We start from the raw sequence: 12,148 nt of genomic DNA, 5'->3' as shown, positions 1-12,148 counted from the left end.
GGCCTACTTCCAAAAAACCATCTCAAAAGTAAAACTGATGATACTGATACTGATGTCACAGCAAATGTTACAGTTTCACCGAGTTGTGACTCATTGTCTTTAAATCCCCAGAAATTAAGGGAAGTTGGTCTGAATCACAACAAAAATAGGAACTATTGAAACTTGCAAACCTAGGTGGCTTTCATTTACCAGACACAACAACAATAATGGTTATATGTTTTATTTATATTTTGATTTCCTGTTAGGCTTACAAAGGGAGCTATCCCTGGCTGCATGGCACATGGCTAAATCAAGGCAGTCTACTTTTAAAACTCAATGGGAAGTGCAGCATAACCTTACAAATCTGATCCTCTGGATAATGCAAGTCATTAGGGGAGAGCGCAGTGTTAAGTTAAGATTATGGTCGGACTGCACGAAACAAATATAATAAAACTTTTTTTTTTTTTACTACACATAGGAACTTTTATTTGAATATTTATGACCCAAGAAAATGATTTTGCCTCATACAGGATGCACATCAGGGATGTATTTTCTGTATGAGGAGCACTATGGTCAAGATCAAAAAAGGCTTGTTTCATGGGTTATAATGTGCAGTTCTACTCTCATATATTTGGAACTATAGCACCATTACTACGCAACCTGGAAACAAAAAATACACCAGCAAATAATCAGACAGCCGACTTTGGTCAATTAAGCTTATTCCAGCACTTTATTTCCCCCCCAGTAGATATTTAAACATCCATGTGGCTACAGAACCTCTGACAAAATTTCCCACTATGAAAGGGGCTGCCTGAGTTTTCTCACAATTGTTTTGTGATATAAAAAGTTATCTGAGGCAATGCAGAGATCTAAAGGTTTCTAATTATGATGTTGTGGTGTGGCATTCCCCTCTTAAAACATCCATTATGGTTGTTGGATCTCTGCCTGCCCAAGATTACCGTACAAGACTTCTGACTAAACTGAGTTTAAGTGCACAATGGAGGAGAAATCATGAGTTATGGGTGGAAAATCATATTCATTCAAATGACAACAAAAACGGCTCAAAAAATGAGAGGAATTTGACGCAGCAGCAGGTCTGAATTAAAATCTGTTTAAATTCCTAGTAAAGCTGTTAACTACACTGTTAAAAACAACCTACTTTGATTCAGTTCTTGCATGAGTCAAGGGTGCAACAGCTGACTTGGCTGCAAAGTGCCCTCAAAGGATGCAAAGATCACACTTAACTTTGTCAACAAAGGGACAAACAATGTTTCCTGATTTAATTTTAGAATCTCACACCGTCCGTCCAGGCAGCATGTTATCCAGGATCTCAGATAACCTCAGCTGCAACCTCAGACTTATCAGCAGTTAAGTCCCCAATCAGATCATGCAGCCACTTTCTACCTTTCATTGTAGCCTGGGATGTAGTGATAAACAGAAAAGTGATCTCAAGCTTGTAATCATTAAAATGTAAAAACAGACCATGCTTGTACTTCTTTTAAATAAATATCTGACAAATCGGTGAATTTTATATTGAACAGGATTTACCCAGCTCCACACTCTTAAGACAGAGAAGTATCTCCTCTCCTCACAAATTAACCATTAACTATTTTCGCTGGCCATCATTACAGTGCCTTCCCTGCAATATAATAGAAAGTTCCTCATAGCTCTCTCTCTTTTAAGCCATTTTCTCTTGAGATTTGAAACGAAATATTAACTTGCACTCTGATACTTGCAGTCGCTCAGCAGTTATTACATGTGGTGTTGGATAACAGTGAAATTAAATGTTGGCTTTTATTCCACTGAGTCGTCCTGTAGTGTGACACCAATAAATCACAAATGCAATGCTATCGCAGTCAGGGTCAGTGCACTTTAGCCCTGACCCTGACTCCTTACACTGATCCAGGGAAATTATGCTAGCTCTGCTGCCCTCACTGTAAATCGCACAACACAGCAACGTCCAAGTTAAATATCGAGGGAATAAGTTTAAAAAACTGCATGTGCAGTTGCATCGATCAGCTGTATCTGACAAACAACGTGGTCGTAAGATGGACTCACTTTTCAGTTTGGCTGAAACAATAACAAGAGGCTCGGATGGATCCACCCTAGCGCCATAATTTTGTCACACTTTCCCTGGAGCGGAGTTTGTTAGCGTGCTAACCAGCTAGCCGCCGATGCTAAGGCGCTGTTGTTTTCATTTTATGAACAACAGCAGCGTCTGGACATTTTATTCTATTTAATAAAAGCGTGGCCGTCAACTTACCCGTGTCTGCCGGGGTTTTCATCGTTGTTGCCGGCTTCGGTGTGCTGCTTCAGTCACTTTCCCCGTCGACTCGTAACTTTAGACTTCAGTTAGCTAGCCTTTAGCCAAGTTAGCTAGCGAAGTTAGCAGTGACACTCCACTCCTTCCTCCGGTGTTGTTCTCACAAGTGGCTTGTTAAAAAAGACCCTGCCCGGTTAGGTACTCGGTTTTAAGTTGGGAAAAAACTCCGCTAACTTCACATAAGCTTCTGCGTTTTATCTCGACACATCGGCGTGTGCTGAAAAAGTTTTGTGCCGGGGTATTTGTTCATAAGTACGCGGCGCCTGATGTGAAAAGTTGCCCCGAGCCTCTGGGGGGAAATCCAGTCGCCCAGGTCTGAATGGCGCAGGTCGAAGTTTGTAGGAGCCCTGCTGCCGTTGGTCGGTGCTGGAGCAGCGGAATGCGACGAGTCTAAATTTTCATCCCGATTGTTGCAACGATGTCGCATGGTCGATTCCTCCTCCACATCATCATCCTCACCGACAGTCAAAACAGCGGCGCTTCTGAAAGGGAACAAAAAAGCCCAAAGCCAACTCTGTTCTTTCTCTGCCCCTCTCTTTCTCCGGCACAGACTTTTTCTTTTTCCACTCACTCACTCACTTCGTGTTCTCTCAACCCCCCCTTCCTCTGTCGGGGTGTCGTGTTTCGCTCTCCTCCTGCCACACGGGGCCGCCCACGCTGACCCACGGAGGGAGGGAGGGGGTGAGGAATTGAACGCCCACTTGTTGCCAAAGATCGTCTATGTTTCTGGAAGCTTGTATTTCCTTTCAGTCCAACAGTGATCTGGGAGGAAAATCAGGCAGTGTAGGATTAATTAGACAGAAAAAACAATTAAAATAAAGCAGTTGTGCACTGCAAAGTTAAACTGAGTTGTTATTTTCAACATAAAAAACACAGATAGGAATATTGTTCAATCAATATCTAGGCACAAAATTAACAGCATTAAGATAAAAACACCAAATACACACTTAAAACATCAGATTTAGATTTGGATTCAATTACACATGAAACAAAACACATTATATCATAGTCAGTGATCACACCTGTACATTTCCATTTGTGTTCAGTATATTGTTTCATTTTGGCCCATTTTACATATGTCTTATAGGTTGGTATCTCTCACTCTGTTATTTTTTTTTCATATTTTCAAGTAGGGCTGAAACTAATGAACATTTTCTTAAATCTATTAGTCAGCAGATTATTTTATCCTATCAATCAACTTATCATAAAGGGCCAAAGATCAGCCCCAATGTAATGTAATGTAATGTAATGTAATGTAATATAAGATTAAGAAACTCCAGGCAGCCAAAAATGACCTGCCCTAGCATCCGCCCAAATGCTGCATGCTGGAAGACAGAAGTTGGGCTGCGTCGGGTTGCACAACTCGGCTGAGACTTGGGATGAAAGACACCCCAGAATTGGGCCAAATAAACTGGCCTGATTCCAACTGCTGACATTGCCATCACTGGGCTGTGATTGAAAATGACCCGGTCCAACATCCGCCCAAACTCGGTGTTGGGACGCATCGGGTTGCTTGACACTGTTGAGACTCAGGCCAAATGAACTGGCCCGGTTCTGGCACCTGACACTGCCATCACTGGGATGTTTCTTTTGTTAGAAAGTTTCATTTTGTCCCATGCCATGTTCATGATAAATTTATCTGTTTTTTTGTAGCCCCTGGTATCTCTCACTCTGCATCATATGTAGCATATTTTGAAGTAGTGCTGCAACTAATGATCATTTCCCTACATCAGGTAGCCTTCAGATTATTTTCTTGAGTATGCTAATCAATGTATCAAATGGGCCATAAAATATCACAGAATTCAAAGATACTCAGTGAAATGTAAGAGAAGATTATTAAAAACCCAGTGAATATTCAATTTTGAAAAGCTGGAACTAGATTTTGCTTTATATAATGAAACAAATGACAAACAAATGACAAATGTATCTACTAATTCAGTAATCAACTAACTGTATCAGCTATTTCAATGTGTGTGAACAAATGGTAAACATTGATTTTGGCAATAATGACTCAATCAGTTCAGTACATACTAATTTGGTGATTAAATAAAACAGACTGCATGTGAAAAGGGGGACATATCTGTTGCAGTTGATTCGTGGTTATATTTAAATTAAAGATCATATTAATTTTTTTTATTCCGAGGGATTCCTCGTCTCAATAGACGATCTTTGATGAGGACCAGTCGCTGGCTGTTGCCCGGAGCTGCCGCCGTCGCCGCCGCCGCTGCTCCCGTTTGGCGCGTCACGGCGTTGCTGTGGAGACCCGTTATCGCCGCGGGTGATGAGAGGCGCCCGTGTTTACCTGTAAACTGCGACAGCGAGGCAGCCAGGAAGCCGCCATCCGTCATTCATACACGGGAAGGAAGGAAAGGCCAATCAACAGGTGTGTTGTCGTGTTGTCCCGGAGGAACGGACGGTGGCCGGCTGAGACTGTAAATTTACATAGACTGTAATCATTAGAGGACATCGCCTGTAGGCTATCAGGCGCTTATTAACATCGTGGGCTCAACACACACACACACACACACACACACACACACACACACACACACACACACACACAAAAACACACACACACACATTTTCTCCCACACTCCTTTCTTCCTCTCTAATGAAGGGCCCTTCAGCACTTACATCAGCTCTGAGGAGGCAGCAGAGAGAGGGAGTTGAAAGAAAGTAGCAGTAATTACTCAAGAGCGTGAACTGGAGAGCGAGGAGCGCTGAGCTGAAGAGCGGATGGAAAGGAAATGAAGTGGAGAAGAATAAAAGTGTGTGGATTGTTGGTAGAGCTTCTCTCTCTCTCTCTCTCTCTCTCTCTCTCTCCATCTTTCTTACCCAATCACTCATGCTACTGTTTTCTCCCCTCCATCCATCCATCTATCCATCCCTCCCTCCCTCCCCGTCCCTCCTCTGCTCTGCTCATTTACTTTGAGTGGCAGTGTGTGGGAGGTGAAGGCCAGCCGGTGGGTGAAGTATTTCATGCGATTGTCACATTGTCACAATCACACGCGCACACACACACACACACACACACAGAGGCACAATAACAATACAACAGAAAACATCTCTTCTTTCTGCTGTCACATCTCTCCTTCACCTCCTCCTCCTCCTCTCCTTCCTCTCCTCCTTGCCCCCATATGTTACACTCCTACTCCTGTCCTACTCCTCTGTGTGGATCCTCCATCCCCCTCAGTTTTGTAATTTCATCTCCTACTTTCTTTTCGCCTACACCTCTCCTCCTCTTCCTCTCCTTCTACTGCTCTCTACCTCCTCACGTTCTCGCCTACCTCACTTCCTCCTCTCTTTACCTGACTTCTCCTCACGCTCACCTCCATATTATGCTTTGTTACACTTTCATCACAAAACTGGTATATTTTGTATTTTTCTATTTTGTAGATTTATTATATATTTATGCCTATTTGCCTTCTGGCCAAGAGTCACATGTGAAGATTGATGCCACTCTTGTGTCTGTTCATTTCAAGGCCACAGCTGCTGCAGCTATTTAGCCTAGCTTGGCACAAAGACAGCTAACCTGGCTCTGTTAACATGTTAGAAAATACACCAATAAGCACACCAATCAGGCTGTTCTCATACACTGTGCATACATATACCTACTAAAACTAATGCAGCAGAATTCCTATATTACCCATCTAACCGTGAAAGCTGCGATCACGTGACCAATGTGTTGACGGGAGTAAAGAAGGAAATAGTAAAAAGAGTGCAAGTCCACATATGGAGGCAGTTTGGGTTGGTGGATGGGTCAAACAAACACAGGACTTTGACCCAGGAGACTGGTGTTTGGGACTCTGTGCGAGCAAGTCCACTTGAAGTTACATCAACACTATGTTTGTTTTCCTAAACCTAACCTACGTAACTTTACATTTAGTAAGTTACATTAAGTACATAACTTAATGTTAAGTAGGCCTATTTAACTTAATGAATCTCAACAGTGTTTCTTTTCCTTAAACTAACCTAAGTACCTATATGTAACTTTACTTTTCTAAGCTTAACCTATACGTAACTTTACATTTAGTAAGTTATATTAAGCACATAACTTAAGTAGGCCTATTTAACTCAGTGAATCCCAACAGTGTTTCTTTTCCTCAACCTAACCTAAGTAACTATACTTTTGTAACCCTTAGCTACATTACTTTACTTTCTTATACCTAACCTATGTAAATTTACATTAAGCACATTACGTTACGTTTGTAACTTTACATTAAGTAGACCTACGTAATGTGACAACGCCCAACCATCTTTATTTAACTAAATCTTACCTATGTAGTATACTTTCATAAATCTAACCTATATAACTTAACATTTAGTATGTTACATTAAGTCTGTAACCTAACATCAAGTAGGCCTATGTAACATAATGACACCCAACCATGTTTGTTTTCCTAAACCTAACCAACATAACTTTATGTAAGTACGTAACGTACAATTACGTACATTACGTTATGTAGGTAACTTTACATTAAGTAGGCCCACATAATGTGACAATGCCCAACCATGTTCCCATGTTTAGAATTCTGCTGAAACCTAACCTACATAACTTAACATTAAGTACAAACCTTACGTTGAGTATGTAACATGATCACTCCATTTGTGCGGCACTAATCCGTTATCATAGGAAACTGTATGAGGATATGGTGCAGTAGCCCATGATGTAACATGTTACATCACATCTTATGCTATGTCTTGGCCATTTTTTTCACCTGGAAAGAGCCAGGCTAGCTAGTTTCCCTCTTTCTCCAGTCTTTGGGCCAATGTCCTAAAATGTCTATTGTTTTAATATTCAGTTTACAGTCATATCAGGTGAGGGCTACTAGCACATATTCACATTTGAGAAGCTGAATTTTAACTTAAAAAATGAAAACCACCTCATAGATTATTAGGCTTTTTTCCACAGAGGACTTGTCTACATATTACAGTAGGAAAAGTCCATGTAAATAATCAGTTATTGATGGCTCAACTCATTTAGCTGCTTCAGTTTCAGGGTTCATGTCCTCTCTGAAAAAAAACATACTGATTAATTGTTTCAGCTCGACGTATGTGGGGTGGTCACTTTTCTCCTCTGGGATCTGCTGCTGACCTTTTGCTCCACCTGAGGACATGTCAGGACAAACACCTTTAGAGAGTGTGAATGTTCCTGTTTGCTCAGCATGACAACATCAGAAACCAAGAATGGACCAAGAGTTTTGCATCCCCCAGGTTTTCTCAAACATTTCTATAGACATACCATAAGAGGAAGAAATACTGCAAGATTAAAACTTACTTAAGAACATACTGTACAATCTGCTCTGCACTGAAAAACTACAGACAAGACACCAACCAGTTAACTTGAAAAACTGAATTCTAGTGAATAATAACATAATGCAAATTTCTCATTTTGTAAGTGATATTTGAGTCTCCAGAAACCGCAGATACATGTAGCTGTGTAGGTGGGGAGATGCCACTGTGAGGCAAGAATTATATAAATCAAAAAACATCTTCCCACCGAACTGCATTTGAAAAACTGTAGTTTTGAAGCAGACAAAAGTGTCAGCTCTTTTATTTGCTGGTGAGCACTTTGACTCCATTAGAATCACATGTACATCCTTCTCTTACATGCTCATTGTACTTCTGACTCTTTTGGGTCAATATTTTCTAGAGAATTAGTGTTGTTTAAAAAAATTTGTATCAAACATGATTCAGTACTTTGTTTGACAGGAGGTCTGTCTAATATCCACACACTAAGTGGCTGGTTTTAGCTTTTATTCTTGCCTAAATGTTGGTTTTCTGCGTCAAATTCGGGACTGTTCTAAAAAGGCTGAACTGGAAAGAGACGTGTACATAATAAGTATTCATTAATATTGGCTCTGCAGATAATTATAATGCTACATGGTCACCCTTTTTAGCAAACGAAAAGATAAAATGTGTCTCGCGAACAAATGTGATTTGCAGATTTCCTTCTTATGTGTGCATTTGTTAGAAGTTTTCTGACTCGTTTAGATTTTGCATTTGTTTATTTGTCCTCTGTATTCATGATGTTAATCTAAAAAGACAATGAAAAAGTTGAAAGTACTCCTGTGTGACAGTTCAATTTCAAAATACATCAACAAAACCACAAATGTGGGAAAAAATGCCACCCTAAAAACAAAGCCTTGTGTTTTACAGTAAGTGTGACGTGTCTGGTTGAAAATATTGTGCTTAATAACCTCCATTTAATTCCTAATTTTCCAGCCAGTTTCTTACTCACAACTTTTTAAACCCGAGCTGTGTCCTCGCCGGCTTGAAGCGGGAAGTGATAGTTTGTTGATGAAACAGGAGGGTCGCAGAGCTGAGTGTCTGCAGGTTGGGGGATGCGGACACTCAGTCGCATGTGAAAACAACTGTGACAAAAGCTCAGCGGGAGATCTGACGGCGACATACGTGTGAATTGGTGGGGTGATTGGGACTAATTGATCACCAGAGTCACCGTCAATTCATTACTGAGGTGGTAATGACCCTAATCAGTAAACAGGAGCAATCAATCACTGCTTGATTGGTAAATGATAAATAAATACAAGAAATGAAGGATTAATGAACGAGGACATTTTCAAAGGTGTAATCAGTGGGGATTTGGTGATAACGCTCTTATTGGGTCTTTCTGCTGTGGCACATTGGATGGAGTCAATACAGCACTGATACAAAACAGCCCAATATCAATTGTTTTTTTTACCCAGTTTTAGTCTAATTTTTTATACCACTGCTGGGTTATTTACCCCAACATATATTTTTAGACACAATAGCTCACGTTTAACCTCAAAACTTAAGAAAAATTATTGTTAAACTTATGTGTGTATGACATTCAAAACTGCAAAGGATACATATTTACAATTAATAACAAAAACTGACATCTACGTTTTAAAAGAGGTCGAATAGATAGATTACACAATTCTACATTTGGGTAAAGAACCCAACAGTAATATAAATACCTAAAGCTTTAATTTACTCTCGTTATTTGTATAGAGTGTTGCAGGAGTGAGTCCTAAAACCTGGAAATGAGTTAGCATTTTTGCACTTCCAGATCCCTCGTCTCTGAGTTTTTGGTTAGATGACTGAGATAGAATCTGTTGGTAACACAAGCTTAAGAGACTTTCACGTTTTGTTCTGCGACATAAGATACATCAGTAATTAGCCAACTCAAGCTTTTACTTGTTTACTTGGAACTTTTACTAGGAACTGCATATTGCAACTAATTTCCAGGTCAGCCTACTAACATATATCTTGTTAATTATGAGATGCATCACGTCTTCGGGTATAATAAATTATAAGGTGGATTATTGCTATGTTTGGACTCACATTTATTTTTACTACAACGTCAAGTTAAAGCAGGGTTCAGATACCGTCATGTTGGTCAGTTGGTTTTGTACTAGTGGTGGGTGTCATGTAGGCTCTAAACAAAATGTGTCTGTAGCTACATGTGTCCTCTATTCAGATATGAGACCTGCAGTAGGCATGGTTTATGCCATAAATCACAGTAAATCAGTGATGTTGCATTTTCTAACCTAACATTTATTGGCAGTGCCAGTGATGTGCTTTCAAAACATCAAATTAATTTAGTAATGGCATATGATAATGAAATATAGCTATGCATTCCCATACTGTACCTTTCTACTGTGTGTGTTATTGTAGCATGTGGCATGCAGGAGAACTATAATGGCAAACACAAAAACATGAATGGCCATATCTGGAACCAGTGTTTGATTTGTCTGTTCTGGGCTACTGTACAGCATGTCAGACTCTACGAACGAGAATCTGCTCCATATGTAGATATAAAGGCCTCAATCGAAGGTAACAAAAGTCATGGATATTACATTCAAATTCTACTAAAAGATGCACCTAAATCATACACACTGGACCTTTAATTGAACTAAGTCTTAGACCCCACTACTATGGAAAGCCATTTAAGCCACTACTAATATAAATAAATACATAAACATGCCAATGAAATGAATAAGAGTGGATATAAAAGTTTTGTAAGAGCTAGAGTAGGTTATAATATTTCACTACCATATTCTAGTTTGGTTTAAGGACTCAACAGTAATCCAAAAACATAACACCAAGTCCTGACCATTGTTTTGAGTGGTTTTCTACCACTGGGTACTGTGTAAGAATAATTAAGCAATATCACACGAGAGGGAGTGATGTTGTACTGTGATATCTTCGACCGAATCACAGCCGTGACAATATCACAGTACAACATCACTCCCTGTCGTGTGATATTGCTTAAATATGTAATATTTTGCCGCTAATAATCTGTCATACAATCATACAATCTGTCAAACGATAATAGGAGATGGCGTTGCTCTGTCATTGCAGTCAGTTTCTCTCAGAAAGGATTCCTTCAGTGTACATTGTTCAGGAGGTTTTTACCATGAGCTGAAATATCCACAGAGGTCTCCGATGATCCAAAACAAACAAAACAGTGATTTAAACGGGTAAAAACACAGAATAAAGCCGTTTTACACTAACTCCGTTTGACATTACTCAGCTTGTTTCTCTAATAAGTTAAGATCTAGACATTCTCTGACTTAAAATCCTTCATTTGGTTGAAATATAAAATACATAGTTAAAAATTATGACAGCTTCTTGCAGACAACAACACTGACACATTTGCAAAGGGGATATGATGCTGACGGTGACCGAATGACCTGGACGTTCTCCTTGGTGAAAGTTAGAGATTTATCTGGGTTTAAACATTGTTGGAAATGACTGAGATACTGTAATGACACAAAATTTATAACAGTGGATTTGTTGATTTTAGACATATAATGTGGGCAAGTTACGTATTACATCATGCAGCGTTATTGCACTGGTGCTATAGTGACCTGAGTTGGGTTCCTTTTAGCCCACTGATTTTTAGTGTGTAGGAAAAACATTGAAATTTACCTTTATTGGTGAATAAAGCATTAAATTCAAACCCTGTTGTTTAATTTTAAAACAAATGGCTCACAATGCAGAGTTGAAGAGTTGTTTTTTTATGGTTTGGTTCCATTAGCAAACTCAAGTCTTTGTTTTTTCTATAGGTAAGTGTTTTCTATCCGAGGAAATCTAACGTGTTTTTAAATGGAAAATAGGCCTATAAGGGGCAAATGGTGACTGAGCCACACCCAGAGCAATAAGCACAGCACTCACCCTCGACAACAGTGACTGTAATGGGAGAGGCCTTTTCACACCAGCCCATCTGTATGCATAAGAAAACACATGCACACACGCGCGCGCACACACACACACACACACACACAGTAGTGTCAGCTCGTGTGTTTGTGACAGCAGAAAACGTTTAAGTGGCCGGAGGGGAAAGTTTCTGCCTGTTGGTGTTTTGTGCTAAAGATGGAGTGATGAAGACATTTTCCATGTTGTGTTCCTCTGCTCTGCACCATGACCGTATGTTAGTGGAATAAGGAGGCCCTTGTCTGTGTTTCTGTCTGTCTTTCTGCCCGCTGGCTGGTCAGATGATGTCTGTCTGTCTCTCTGCTGCTCTTGTCTTTCAGTCAAAGGGAGAAAGACAGCCTTGGATGTGAAGATAAGATGGAAAAATGGACGGAAGAGACACGTGGAGAGGTTTTAGAATAAGAAAAAAAAACAGAGGTCAGGAGAGGAGAGCTGCGGAGAAACTACCGAGGATCAGTGGAGGGGGAGGGGGAGAGAGGGAGAGAAAGAAAGAAAGAGAGTGAGGCAGAGAGTGAATGGGCCCTTTGTGATCAAAAGGCTTGTTTATTTTCTTGGCGCTTGAACTCTTCAGGAGCCACATTGGGCCTGTCTGCACTGTCTAGCTCGAGTCCTTGTTGGCTCCCCGGCATCCCAGCGACCGACTCT

At 40.3% G+C, this 12,148-nt stretch overlaps 1 protein-coding gene across 1 annotated transcript in view; it reads right to left on the bottom strand.

The window, feature by feature from the left end:
- erf (Ets2 repressor factor) overlaps window positions 1-2,933 on the bottom strand; it is a 47,877-nt gene extending 44,944 nt beyond the window's left edge. The window contains exon 1 of the mRNA XM_049602215.1: window positions 2,243-2,933. Within this exon, the coding sequence (XP_049458172.1) occupies window positions 2,243-2,264 (22 nt within the window). The 5' untranslated portion in view covers window positions 2,265-2,933. The remainder of the gene's footprint in view (window positions 1-2,242) is intronic.
- Window positions 2,934-12,148: the final 9,215 nt, after the last annotated feature.

The sequence above is a fragment of the Epinephelus fuscoguttatus genome, linkage group LG17 (genome assembly GCF_011397635.1).
Source record: "Epinephelus fuscoguttatus linkage group LG17, E.fuscoguttatus.final_Chr_v1".
Lineage (NCBI taxonomy): Eukaryota > Metazoa > Chordata > Actinopteri > Perciformes > Serranidae > Epinephelus > Epinephelus fuscoguttatus.
Note: the sequence above shows the minus strand (reverse complement) of the source record. Positions and strands in the feature narration are given on the sequence as shown.